Here is a 15,006-nt window from a genome sequence, read left to right as displayed (position 1 = left end):
TCTCAACGAGGGTTAGGGCCAGTGAGCTATGCACAAAAGCGCTGCCAAGGAAAACAGCTGCTGCCCTGATGACAAGTACCTTTGTTGAAATGTCGGCTACTGCAACATCCCTTGTTCAAACAATGCTGATCTACGTTCAACTTTTTCTAGCACAAAAGTTACCGCTTTAATTGTGTTCTCTGGTCATCCTTCTAAGTGGCTCTCTTTGGGGTGAAAATTCACCAATACTATTTGTTTCTCCAAACAGCAGCGAGTATATAGTTGCAACGCGTTTGTGGTGAAGAATAACTTCCACCACGAAAGAGTGCAATATGAGTGGTTGAAGAAAATAAAGTCGCTTTGTGATCTAAAGAACCTCACGGCTGAAATTTTGCACCTATTTATATATACATATGTTATACAATTCATTTATTTATATGACAATCTGCAATGTATTTTATCTTTTAGGCTGTGTAAATTTTTTGGCGAATCAATTTTCCAAATGCCGACCTGCTGCTTCTGCTTTGAGCTAGCTTCATGAAATTTTCATTAAAGCATGTGAACTAGCGGGTACAAAAGTGCCTAGGAAGTACAAATGTCGACAAAATTGCTTTGCTGGGGATCATCCACGCTGTCATCTGTGTTGAAGACCGCTGAAAACAGTGGGTCGCGTATGCACATTTCGAACGCAGATGTTAGCGTGGCTCATCCCGGCAGATAGCACTTCAACAAGTTTCGGTTCTCGCTCGCGCGTCTTGGACACTTTTGTCACCGATACCACATTCTCGAAACAATGACTATGTTCTGTAAGACGTAATACCGGAAGCACATGTAATTAACAATTTGAATCGAATAGAACAGATTCAGCATACAGCGTCTTCTGTATTCTGAATGCGGGAAGCACCTGTATTTTAACGGTTAGAGTGTATAATAGAGATTCAGTACACAAAGTCTTACATTTTTAGAAGCGAATGCACACGTATTTTGTATTGCGATCTCTCTTTCACGGCGTTCTGTTTTACGGAAATGTCTGTTTTTTTATTTACGCAAAATCGTTAGGTCACACATTGCTAGCACATTTGTCGTAAAACCATGTCAATTTTTGCACTGTACGGTAGAGGCAAAAATCACGCAATTGGGAAGCATAAGAAAAAGGCGGCGCTGCATGCCATCACTTCAACTGACCGCAAGGGAGGGCTAGCAGTTCTCCGTCTGCAGGCGTGCGAGACTCTGCGGCTAGCATCCCGACAAGGTAACAGCGTATCGAAAAGCAGTTCAGAAAAGTTGTGCACGAATTTCACTACCTTACCCGCCGTGGTTGCTCAGTGGCTATGGTGTTAGGCTGCTGAGCACGAGGTCGCGGGATCGAATCCCGGCCATGGCGGCCGCATTTCGATGGGGGCGAAATGCGACAACACCCGTGTACTTAGATTTAGGTGCACGTTAAAGAACCCCAGATGGTCAAAATTTCCGGAGTCCTCCACTACGGCGTGCCTCATAATCAGAAAGTGGTTTTGGCACGTAAAACCCCATAATTTAATTTTTTTTAATTTCACTACCTTCTGCAAGAGGGGGCACTAACACGTCTACGTATCTAGCCTTTTCTCCGGGACTTCATTTCACCAGCTAACAACGTAGTTATCGCTCAACGAAATACGCGCTTGCATAATTTTTAACTTACGCGAAGGTTATCCATAGTTCTATCCTTTGTCTGTGTCATCCAACCATGTGTAATCTGATTGTATGAGTGACGCGAATTTGTTTACAGTAGAACCTTCTTCATACGTTTTGCGAAAAACCCCGAAAAAGCGTATTAACCGGAATAACGCAAGAGCCCGCCTTACTGAATATTTAACAGCCTCAACTATCGTTGACATCAACGTAATGCGAAGCGCTGCGTGTACCGTTGCGGCACGAGACGTCGATACCCGCGTCGAGCTTGTGGTGTTCCAGCGGCCCGAGACCCGTTTTTGTTGATTTCCTATTGCGTGTTGTTTTAAGAGGATGACGGGAAACCGTTACGAAATCGAGCTCTTCGGTCACACTGGATGCCGCTGAGGCAAAACGCGATGCCCACATCGCGCTGCCTACAGAAGGGAACGGCGGCGCGTTTAGTTTATTGCCTATTAAAAGCGTCGTTTGAATCGTATAGAACAGATTCAGCATAAAGCGTCTTCTGTATTCTGCTCCCGACGCTCCCGACGGCACCACGTGGTGTGAAACAGATAGGTGAAGATGTTTATCGCAATAGGATTGACGGTAATAGCTGCGAACGCCGCGTGCGAGGACCACGGAGATTTGCTGGTACCGAAATGTGAAACTGAGTGCGCACCGGCGCTTTCACGTGAGACGAGCGGGCGAGTATTGCGATGAAGCTACTGCGGCGGGGACCTATACCATTCTCGATCGCGCGCGCTTGTGCATTTTGATGTTAAAATGGCATCTAGCGGCCGGAAAACGTATCATACGATCCTTGTTTGAAGACATGCTGGACGTTGGTGTGAAACACCGTGTTTTCCAGCAACTTAGGAACCGGTAAAAATAAGCCTAACATTATTGGGTAATTTTTTTTGCATTCTCTATTGCGAACGGTGGCGCTGCGAAAACGTACGTAACGGGAACGTATCAACGCGGTTCTACTGTAGTATTTTCATGAAGGTAATCGGGAGCGAGCGTTTACGCTGGAACCCTTCCACGAATGCATTTCTCTCTATAACAACTTACTTATCCTCAGTGCAACACGCGACGGCAGAATTGGCAGTATCGACGGCAGACGCGACGGTAGTATCGATAGTTCTATCCTTCTTCTGTTATCATCGACCCTTGTGTAATGTTATTGTATGAGGGACGCAGATTGTGTGGCACGTTTCTGAAGATACGCGTGCGACAGCGATTACGTCAGAACCTTTGATGAGTGAATTTAACTTGCTAACAACTTATAAACTCAGGGCATGACGTGAGAGCATGATTGCGAACTTCTTCGAATGTCATCAATAGTTCTATCCTTTGTATGTGCTCACTGAACCTTGAGTAATCTGATTGTATGAGCGACGCGAATTCTGTAATACTTTCATGAAAGTACGCAGGTGCCATCGATAACGCTGAAACTTTCAACAAGTCATACACAAAAGCCGACGCAGACCACATTTTTCACGATCGCCAATTTTGCTAGCAGCTACTGCAATGCCAGAGTGCTACTGCTTTTCATTTGCCCAAGTTCGCCCAATAAATAGTTACGTGAGTCGCAATTGTCGATACTGTGTTCTTCGCCGTCACTACAACTTTATAATATAAAATGAATCAGCCTTAACCGCCGCATTTCATGGCCTGCTGTGCATGACTTTCAGCAACACAACATCGTTCACTATATTTTTTTTGTGTGTGTGTGTGATTCGGAAACCGCTAATTCCCATGTCCTTATATTTCGAAGAGAGAGGCGGTGTTTGTTTCACCAGTGACAGCTTCCGAACATGTTATAAGTAACTTCCAAGCATGCTTTTCCAGAGAAGCCGTAGTATATGAAGCCCCCCCTCCTCAGAGTTCTATCAACCAATTAAATTTTCAAAACCTGGGTGAAATATGTTACGGTGTAATTGTTTTCGCCTGAGGATGACATGAAAAACAATTTCTGCATGGCAGCAGCTAGCTAGGGTACAGCTTACCTGACAACATTGAAACGAAAGACGGTTCTTTTGTATATTTCTTTTACCTATTCTGGAGTAATTTACAATTTAAAAAAAAACGGTTTAATATTACAGAAAAACAAAAGCATCAAACGTAGCACAACGGGCTTTTCATTTTACAGACATTTTTTGTGTCCAGCTTTTACAGTAAAGAGAAACAGATGGCGTAGAAAGCAAGCGTTCTCGCAATGCAAAGAGCGCTGCCCTCTCCTGTCACTCACGTCCTGGATACGACAGATGTCAGACAGTGTTGTTCAGTTTTGTTACTCGGAAGGAAAAAAAAAGCTCGGCAATAACCGCAGTCTAGTAAACCCAGCTTCGTGTTACAGGCAAAGTGCGCCGCGCCGAGGCACACTGTTACTACATGCAGCATATTTTAAATGTACGCAGTGGAGCGCTTCATGCACTTCCTTATGCAAAAACTTTAGTGAGACTTCGACATGCGGCAAGCGCTCGTAATGGTGCGTTATCGTTCTCGGAAATACCGAAGATTCCAGCATATCCTCTGGTCGGAAGTGGCTGGATTTATTTGCCTCTGATCGGTGAGTTAGCCTAGCGTTTGTATTTCATGGAAATATTGACCTCTGTCTTACGGCACAGGTGTTGTAAGGATGTCAGCCGCCGACTACTCGAAAAATAAGCGAGATACGCGGGCAGGCTTTAATAAGGGTGCAGAATTTGGCGCGACTATTTCTATTTTACATAATAGGTTACATTTCAACATGCAATATCTCCCAGCTGATATAACATATTAATTACTACTTGAAATAGTAATCTGCTACCGCTTCAGACAGGAGTTCACTAGATTACTGATTGCTTGTGGAATTTTTATTAAACATTCCACTGACGAGCTCGAGGTCCTGGATTTAATCCAGGACGCGGAGGCAGCATGTGAATGGGGGCCAAATGAAGAGATGCAGATGGTAACTTGATCTCGAGTGCCGCATTGCTGTTTGATTCATTTTTAGATCGTATATAAATATTATAAATTGGGATAAGATGCGTCAGAAATGCTGGCAAGCGTTGCGATAGCAGGTCATACGCTTGTCTAATGCGGCCTTGTCATGCTCGGCAGGGTTAGCGCAAGTTCGACGAGCTAGTAGAGTGACGTCACGCGCAGCAGTTGTCGGTGGCGGGTGACGTAAAGGGAGAGATTTAAAAGAAAACGAACGCTGCCATCTGACATCTCTGGGCGCGGTTTCTACGACGAAAGGATAAGAGCGGGAGAGTGGGAAGGCGGCAAAAGAAAAAAGAAACAAACAACAAGAAGAGAAAAAGAAGGACATAGGAAAGTGTTGGGGAAGCGAGACGTTAGGAAGCCTTGAGTGATGTCGTAGGCGGCGTGCTATTCAGGTTTTAGAAGAGCCGGTCAGTGCGCGAGTAAAGAAAATCAGTAGTTGAAAGGACGACTTGAGTAGCGTAGCAACAGCGCCCCGGGTAATTCTGAAGCTTTTATAATGGCGACAAGTAGTCTCGGGGCAATGGATGGGGTAGTTGCAAGGCGACGGCTTGTTCTGTCAAGAGACGTTGGCATCAATAGTTCGACGTAGGCATCGTCACGACGCTACATAGAAGTGGTGCGTTCCTTTGTAGTCGAGGCGCCGAAATAAGTGTCCTTGCGTATGGGACTCAGTATGGGCGAGGGTCCTGAAAAAACTAAAAAAGTGAAAGGGCCAAGAAGAACAAGCTGAAAAACAGATAGGAGGGTGGAAAGAGAAGAAAAAAGTCTGAGGATTACGATACACCCTAATGTGCAATTATAGCGCACCTTTATACGTGTATTAATTTCGCGATATATTCAGCCAAAGAATTTGAGGCCGAAATCACCGCACCGACTGGCAGTGGACCAGTGCCATCAGCGCCTTCGAAGAGGAAGGCGCCGTACGGTAATGCTGGAATGAATAGCGGCATCGGAGCCAGCTGCGGAAGAACCCGACGACGAATGCGCGCCCAGTGACACCAGCGCGTTCGCACGGTTAAGCCCAGGCCACACGTACTACGCTTCCTGACGCAGGCAAGCTCTCGTTCGCGCGCCCACGCATGCGCATACGGTGCGGCATGGCTCGTACGCGTCGAGACGCGGCGTGATCTCGGGGAACAGCTCCTCATCTGTTATCGCGCGCCTGGGTAACACAGCTACGGCGCGGAACGTTCAACGCTCAGTGAAACAGATTTATATCATGCAAGAAAGTTCTTCTTTCGTTTTCGTGCTGATTGAACAGCTATAAAAATATAACAATTATGTTTATAGATATAGAAGCATTTTAAAACAGTGTCAATAACAAAGTACGAAGCGGCCAAGCTGTCAAGGTATCTGTGAGTGAACCCAGTAAGCCCGCGCTGTTGCGCGTCTTTGTGGATGCAAACCGCCATTCTTTGCGAGGCGCGGCAGGTGCTAGGTGCTCGGACGCGACCAGACGCAAGCGCTTGCAGACGCGCTTGCGCGTCTCCAAGCGTACGTGTTGTATCGGGTTTAGGTCGAGAGACGCCAACGCTCAGCCCAGGAACAGGCACCTAAATGCTACGCTCTAAAAGCTGGAGGGGGCATGCGTACATGGAAAGGACTTGTATAGTGTATATATATGTAAAATCGTGGAAGAGCATATTAAATTGAGTAAGAGTTTCACGTTTAGGTTGCACACTTTAGCGATTCTAAGTTGTCATGTGCGAAATTGATTTCCGTAAAGTGTGCGCATTTAAACTTGCGTATGAGGTATGATTCTGTATCCTTGCTCTCACAAAATGAACAAAAATTGTTTCTAATGTAAAAAGTATTTCGTTATCTAAAATATGGCTAGGTTCATTGATGTGGCTGGCTTCTGCCATAGATAAAGTGGGTTTTGTATGTGCACTAAGGCCATTCAGTCAGGTATGACTTTTTTCCACTATGTAGCCGATGTATTGTTTGTAACAAGCGTCCCTTTCTGCATAGGAGGCTATGTTGCTTGACGTGGATACGATAAACGATCTTGCTTATGGCTCTGAGATCGTAGTTATGGCGCGCGATAACCCAGTAATAATTTTTTAATTGAAGTAAGCGCCCGAAAGCAGGGTTTGGGTTTATAATAAGCTTGATTTCTTGTTGGAATATAAAGCGTTGTCAACAAGTGCATATGCGAAAGAACTGGCGTAGTAACAAATATATCCTTTGTATGTATGTATGTATGTATGTATGTATGTATGTATGTATGTATGTATGTATGTATGTATGTATGTATGTATGTATGTATGTATGTATGTATGTATGTATGTATGTATGTATGTATGTATGTATGTATGTATGTATGCATGTATGTATGTATGTATGTATGTATGTTCGTAAGTACGTACGTTGTCGTGGCCTGCGTACAAAAAAGTAAATTGGAACTTATATATCTTATACCCTATGTATCTGCGCGCGTGATCCTACACTACAGACGAGACAGTGGTGGTCGCGCCACTTAAGAATGCATTACGCCTTTCACGACAAGTGCACAATCTTAATCAAGTGTGTCCACTTCGTCTTGTAAGTGGTCACACACTTACATCAGTGACGCTTCTTGTAAGACTGTAGGTTAACTTGTAACTTGTAAGAGTTTAAGTTAACAAGAAGGCTAACTTTGTGAACGTGGCCATCGCCGAAATATATATTCCCCTGAGGGACACTTTCGGGAAACGCACTTCGCTGTAGGAGGTGCCACAATGGCGGTGCCCAACTAGAGGAGAAAGCCAAGTTTTCTTCAAGTGTTGTGGCAATATCGATTGGCAGATCTGCATGCAGGTCATATATAATGGGTATTTTAGGCAATGTTTACAAAAGACCCCAAGTACCGCGATATTAGATTCAATATTTAGTGTGCGTTTTGTAAATAATATAATTCCTTGCAAGCGCATTCACGCAATCACTCATCATGATTGAATTCAAAACAGCATTGCATGAAATGCAAACTGAGGAAGAATGGCATTTCCTATTGCAGGTAACTACTGATGATAACGTGAAAATTGAACATTTGAAATCATAACAAGTTGCTTCAGAACTAGTGGCGACACTGCACGAAGCATACCTTTGTTTTTGAAGCACTGATATGGAGGCTACAGGTATCGATGCAGTAAAGTGATTTCGACGAATGCACTCCTTGTTGAGGAAATTCTAAAGCGAGTGTCCATAAATTTTGCAATTTCACGGCCTGCGAACGAAAATAACGGCGAAGTGCACTCACTCAAAGCGAGACCAAACTCTTACAAAAATTGAATGTAATTTTTTTAGGAACTCTTTCGAACTTCTTTAATAAAAGTGCACTGTGTTCATTTTTATTGCCAATAGAGTTCCAAAAGTTGTTTGGCCACGACGTTTAATGAGTACTCGAGAACCATATATTTGGATAGGCCGCTGAATCGACCTGCTTTTAAGATTGTAAAGACGACTTTTTATAGACTATGTCAAGGCAGTGGCTTCAAAGAAGCTAAGCACAAATTCCTATAGAATATTAATATGGATTTGCTTTAAAGATGCTAAAGAGAAATCTTTATACAACTTAAGTGTGGAGCTTTTTACGGGCCCTAAAGGCAAATTTCTATAGAACATTTCTATGCAGTTGCGTTTGAATACTTAAAGGCAAGTTTATATAGAAGGTATCTCTGCCGCTGCTTTCAAGACCTTAAAGGTAAATGTCTACAGTGCAGTATAGTATAGTATAGTGTAGTTTATATGTGTAAACTGTTCGAAATTTACCGACGTTATAGAGTACTTTACTGTAGGCATTAGAGACAACGTTAAATGCAGTGGAAAAAATGGCACTACAACCACAAAGCAATCGGTTTCATATGTGTCTGGCACCTAAGACTTCATAAATTATACATATAGGCTTCCGACAAGAACTTTAAAACCACAAACTATAAACAACGTGTTTATTGCTTTAAGCTTGTAATCCTAATCTACGAAACACAGAAAAAAGAATTCTGTGGCAGACTTGAGTGTTGTTGACATCTGACAAACAGAGATTTTATGAGGACATGAAATTTTCGCTTTAAAACTGCGGAAGGACTTGCTGTTCGAGCAGTGCACATCAAATTCTTGGATACTCAAGCTCAAATATATATTCATAACAATGTACACAAAACCTATGGGCACGGCTGTCTTGTGCTTTCACCCCACGAAACCATACCAAGGTAAAATAAACACTTGGAAGGGAAAGCAACGCGTAAGACGAAAAGAACAAAGAAAGGACGACAATAGACGCTCTGACAACATCGTTTTTATAGAAACAAGGCACTATATGGAATCACGATGGCCCCCCGCATTTGTCAATCATAGCGTCAGAGGTAAAAAAGAAATCGGTTCCCACGCACCGTGGGAATCGCTGTGTGGCAAGCTTTCTGTACTGTTTGCTTTGATTGACGATAATTATTGGTGATCTTCATTGCGAATGTTTTGTTTCTACAAAGTATAGTCCCACAAGAGAGTTTGGAGCAGGTATTAAAGGTGATATTGCGTGCATCACTGCTGTTTGTCTGCGTAGTGCGCAGAACACACAGTAGGCGTTCGCTCGAGGTGTTGTGAGATAATTGATAATCTCTAAGAGGGTTGACCATAATCATTGCCGCACATTTCAGGTCACGTGGTGGCAAAAATACTAAACGTTAACTGAATCTTCCGGACAAGAACGCCAGTCCAGTCGACTACCCTGCATACAAGGGTGAGCCTTATCCAAAGCTCGACAAGCAGTTCAGCACTAGCGAAGTAATGGTGGCACTGCAAGTCTAAATCACAAGTATGCGCCTAGTCCAGGCGGATTCTCTAATAGAGGTCTAATGAATCTGGATCATGACTATATTGAGCACCTGACTGGCGAGAATAAATAATCGGGTCTTGGAGCGGGGATTCATGCCGAAAACCTGGAAGTCGGCATCGGTTGTCGTCATTCCGAAGCCGGGAAATCCCCTGGGCCTTGCAAATCTTCGGCCAACCTCTCTCGCATCCTGTGTGGGTAAGATTGCGGAGAACGTCATTCACAGCCGTATTTAGGAACACAGTTGGAGGAACAATTTATTCCCATACAACATGATTAGCTTTCGTCTGGCTTTCTCCACCCAGGATGCGATAAATCTGAAGATGCAACGTTATTGAACGCGCAACCAGAGATAACCAGGCCTATCCTAGGTTCAGATTCGGAGAATGCTTTTGACAATGTGTCTCACGCTCACATTTCGAATGGCATATCGGAGCTCAATAGGGTACTGCCTTTCAAAGCTATATAAGCTTGTTTCTCGGGGAAGGCAGGCCATACTCAAGATTGGTGATATGAAGGTATAGGCATTCGAGCTCGGACCTAGAGGCACGCCGCAAGTGGCGATGGTATCTCCAATTCTCTTTAATATAGCAATGAGGGGTCTCTCAGAAAAGCTATCTGCCATTGGTGGAGTCAGTCACACGCTTCTTGCAGATGAAAGAACCATCTGGTGCACGAATGGAAGTGAAGCGGAAGGTCAAACAGGCAACAGTCATGCCTCGGCAAAGGGGAGTCCTGGGTATTGAGTCGACGCACAGTGTTTTGGCCTATAAGGAGCCCAGCCGACGCAACTCACCTCTTTGTCCCCGGCTTGAAACAGACAGCATCTCCAGATTGACCCACGTAGAAGAAATCGGCACTCGCCTTTTCCTGTCCTCCTCTTCAACCTTCGTCTGGCTCTCTCGCTTGCAATCTTTGCTGTCCCTTCATTTCCTACTTTTGAGGTTGCAGGCGGCAAGGGTTAAGCTTGTGTGGCTAACCAGTCTTGAGTATGCTGTATTTTGTAATAGTGGCAATGAACAGCTGTCATTGGCAAGGCTTCCTTTGGAGCAACCCCTGTCACGCCCTCACGTTTGCCTCATTGGTGCATGGTTAGCATCGTTCTCGAAACCCCCGGCTATGCTTAAGGACAGCACTTTCCGCAAACTTACTGATCGCCCTCCGAAACAAGGCTGCATCAAAGATATATTAAAGCGACAGCGTTACTGGCGGCGAACTTGCGGTTTCACCGTGGCCATGCTCCGAGGAGGCACATGACGTCACACCGCGTTCCTTGTCGTTGCGTTCGCCTACGCGCGCTTCGCCAGCTGTGTCGCATGCCAGATAATACGTAGGAGGATTGAAAAGGAGAGCTCGCGTGCGCCGCCACCACAGTTGAGGCGGCAGTATGGACGACGAGAATTCTGATAAGCAGGAGGAGGCCTGGAACCGACATCGAAACGAAATGAAGAGGAAACGAATCACCCAGGAAACAGACGAATACCGCGCCAGACAGACCTGGACTTTCAATCAAAATTAAAAAAAGGCTAACTATGCTATGCCATAGCGTTCGCAATGTACATCCTGGCATAGCCGAGCAAAGCCATTGAAAATTTTTCCAATTTTTGGAAGGGAAATCTCCTTTTGGAGTTCCGTGATCAAAAACTGTATAAAAACTGCCTAATCTAATATAACTTGGAGACTTCCTGAATAACGGTAAACACCCCCCCCCCCCCGCAGGGGCGTCAGCGTCAGGAGGCATTTGGTGTGTTGCTACACCATGTACCCGAGCACACGAGGGTTGGACCCTCCCGCGTGTAGTCGTGCGCGGCTTAGCCATGTCTGGGAAATGGGGCATCCTGGGGGTTGAGCCGATGCTCGGTGTTTCTACCTTCAAGGACTCCTGGCGGAGGGAGCACACCTCTTCGACCTCCGCTTCACATAGACGACACCTCCAGACTGACCCACATGTAGGAAATCGCCAATCGCCTTTTCCTGTCCCTCTATTCAATCTTTTGCTTTCCCTCTCGCTGTTCCTTTTTTCCTCTCTTCTTATTACTTCTTCTCACTTCCGAATTTCTAGGCGGCAAGGGTTAATCTGCTGTATTTATTCAATCTTGCGTATTTTATAGCAGGTTATTTAGCTACGTACAGCTGGCTTCTGCGTTTCCTGACGGACTCGTGGCGTCCCATTGTTGGGCTGGGTGATCGGTGGCTGGCGTAGCTACCGAAATAAATGAATTCTGCAAGGCTAAGACGTCATTCCCCACTCTTTTCGATCGTCTTCTTTCAAAAAGAGGGCGCAGCGAAGAAACGTTTCAGCTATTCAGCCAGCGCAGAGAAATTTTCCCCCGCTTCGATGCGATACACAGGGAAGATTCCGTAAAGACAGTCAGAACTATCTCACGTATCATCGTAGCTAAATGCCTTAACGCCACACTAGGTGCTGGCTACAAAGTGACGAAAATGAGCAGTGGTGACCTTATTCTTAAAGTCTGCGACACTCAACAGCATGGCAAACTCTCCTATCTTTTAGCATTCCGTAATGTGGCAATCACTGTTACCCCCATGGATCTTGCACACATTAAAGAAGTCATCTCTGATGAAGATCTCTTAAGCCTGAGCGAGGAAGAACTCCTGGAGTGCTGGAACGAGTACAATGCGATTCAAGTGCAAAGAATAAAGATCAAGTGAGACAACCAAGATATTCCAACTAAGCACCTCATCCTCACCTTTGCATCTAGCGTGCTACCAGAAACCCTAGAAACGGGGTATACAAAATTTGAGTCAGGCCTTACATCCCAAACCCCCGAAGATGCTTCAAGTTTCAGAGATATGGCCATGGTTCGCAAAGCTGCTCCGGTCGTCTGACCTGTGCAAAGTGTGGCGAACATGAACACGAATCGAAAAACTGTAATGGCACACTCCGCTGGTCCCAACTGTGACGGTGGACACCCAGCATACTCTAGAACTTGCGTCACATGGAAAAAAAGAAAAAGACAGTATCACAATGAAAATCAAAGAAAATGTCTAATTTTAAAAAGCGCGCAAACGTGTTTCCATTTTGCACACCTCGGGGTATGCTGATGCGGCGCGCAATGCGGCAACGTTGTAGCAGACCCCGGCTACGGCCCGGACCACAAAGAGTGTGGTCGCGGCCGTACAACCAGCCCCCTTGGCGTCAGCAGCCAGTGCTGCAACGCTGTCCCTGAAGGAGGGCCTCTCGACCTCCGGTTTGGTGGCCCCCAAGGCCTTGTTTTTCGAGGCAAGGCCTGCGTTGGGAGGGGGGGGGGACAACAGCCGGCTCGCTTGAGCGGAAGTCCAGCGGCTTTCTAGAGTCGATGGACACAACCCGGAGCCAGACGGCGCATACAGCGCCTCGGGAGGGGCGCAAATCTCGCGACTCCTCCAAGAAAGACAAAACCCGAATCACGGGGCCTGAAAAGGCTCTGTAAGTCATTTCTACAGGTTGACTCCTCTTGACACACAGCATAAAACACGAACAATATGCCTACACCAATAATACACTCCAACGTTAGAGGTCTTATCCCCAACCTCGACGACATTAAGGAACCCTTACAGAAATATTACCCAAAGGTGCTGTGTGTTCAGGAGACACACCTTAAATGTACACAAACTTTCTTCCTCCGTATACCATACACCGTAAAGACCGCAACGAGGCGAACACCTCGTCTGGCGCTGTAGCAATAACAGTGGACAAGTCCGTAGCTTGTGATCATGTCGCCCTTCAGACGCCCCTTGAGGCAGTGTCGATTCGGGGAATTCTTTTTAATCAATTGATCACTGTATGTGGCATATACATAGCCCCTAATTATCATTTCGCAAAAAGCAATTTTTATAACCTAATTGATGAGCTTCCGGACCCAAACATAATCGTAGGCGATTTTGTTGTTCACAACACCATGTGGCGAGACTCGCGATGTGACGCGAGAGGTCATTTCATTGAAAATTTTCTTGTGAACTCCAGTACGTGCCTCTTGAACAAGAAGGAGCACACGTATTATCATAACCATCATACTTCATATTCAGCAATACAACTGTCGATTGGCTCTGCAGCAATTTCCCCTGACTTGCAATGGCATGTAATCAAAAATTCCTATGGAAGTGACCACTTACCTGTAATGTTAAATTCAATACATCAAAATTAAAGCCCCCCACATACCCCAGGGTGGAAACTAGCCTCCGCCGAATGGAATCATTTGAAAGAATTACCCTCCTTATCACGACATGTTATCACCATTTTAGCATAGATGAAGCAGAAGCGTATTTTACTTGTTTTATACTCGACGCAGAAGAAAAATTCATTCTACAAACACAAGGCCTCTCATGTCAAATACGGGTCCCCTGGTGGAACGAACAGTGCAGACTGGTAAGAAACAAACAAAACGAAGCGTAAGGTTTGCTGCGTCGCCCCACTCTCCAGAACATCTCATAGAATTAAAACTGGCAAAATCACAAGGAATCACAAGGACGACCACAAGGAATTAGGATCCAATAATGCATTGTGTATACCGTCCGGACCGGTGAATTTTATAGTGTCCAAGTTTGTATAAGGTTAAAATACCTTCATTGTTTATGCCAATGTCACTGATTGCTCCAGAAAAATTATAGTTGTGAGAGAAGGAAGTTTTTATCGGGTACAAATACGGGCTGAAAATACTCGCTGAAAGCATCTGATATTACTGTTGGATCACTACTGACGTTATAATCAATTGTGAATGAAGTGGATGAAGCAACAAGAGGTAAAATTTACGAGGGTTCATTCTTAACAGATCAGGCAGTCGAACGCAAAAACATAAACGTTTGGCCATTTAGAGCCTAAAATTAAGTGATTTTTTTTTCCTTCTGAAACCTGTCCGTGCTTATGCGATCGTTGGTTCGTTAGGACACCAAAACCTACGGACACGACGAGATAAATGCAAGATGTCAAAAGGAATCCAGGGAAGGTTAGCAATGTTTTTCTTAGTTTAACGGACACAAGTTGTTCGATAGACGACTTCACAAGATCCTCGAGCTAATTTACAAGGCAATGTAGATGCCGTCTGCCGGACACAGAGCAAAGCGTATGGAAATGATAAGCTAAGAGATCAGTAATTTAATGGTTACCCGTACAAGTGCAGCCAGAGAAATTAATGAATGTATGGCATGATTTGGAGGTACGACAAGAGAGCGGTAACAACGTGCGTCAATGATCGGAGGCTCCCTGAATTACATCGGAAGAGAAGTCATTTTTTTCTTGATTAGCACATAATAAAACTATGTCCAGGATATAATTCAACCTGTTGGCACCAGAAACAACTTCATTGATGCCAAAAGACAAGGAAATATGTATTAATTTATTACAAATTGTTATGTCACGAGATGATGCATTTATTGCAGGCCAGTAGGGTTGAATTCACCCATCCAGGTAAATAGTGATGAAGAAATGTTAGTCAGGTACATGAAATTTGGAATAGCATGGAGGACATGATTTATGCTTGTATTTTATGTAGAAACAGCTATGACAATATAACGAGTGGAACTCACCTGAGGCTCTAAGAACCTGATCATTAACACGGACGTAGGAAGTTGTGATG

General features: G+C 44.7%; 1 protein-coding gene across 1 annotated transcript in view; it reads left to right on the top strand.

Annotated features, from left to right (window-relative positions):
• The first annotated feature begins 4,008 nt into the window (after positions 1–4,008).
• Positions 4,009–15,006, top strand: part of LOC142563133 (putative cytochrome P450 301a1, mitochondrial) — a 71,879-nt gene continuing 60,881 nt past the window's right edge. Inside the window, exon 1 of the mRNA XM_075673675.1 lies at positions 4,009–4,204. Coding sequence (XP_075529790.1) covers positions 4,027–4,204 — 178 coding nt within the window. The 5' untranslated portion in view covers positions 4,009–4,026. The remainder of the gene's footprint in view (positions 4,205–15,006) is intronic.

The sequence above is a fragment of the Dermacentor variabilis genome, chromosome 11 (assembly GCF_050947875.1).
Source record: "Dermacentor variabilis isolate Ectoservices chromosome 11, ASM5094787v1, whole genome shotgun sequence".
Taxonomy (NCBI): Eukaryota; Metazoa; Arthropoda; class Arachnida; order Ixodida; family Ixodidae; genus Dermacentor; species Dermacentor variabilis.
Note: the sequence above shows the minus strand (reverse complement) of the source record. Positions and strands in the feature narration are given on the sequence as shown.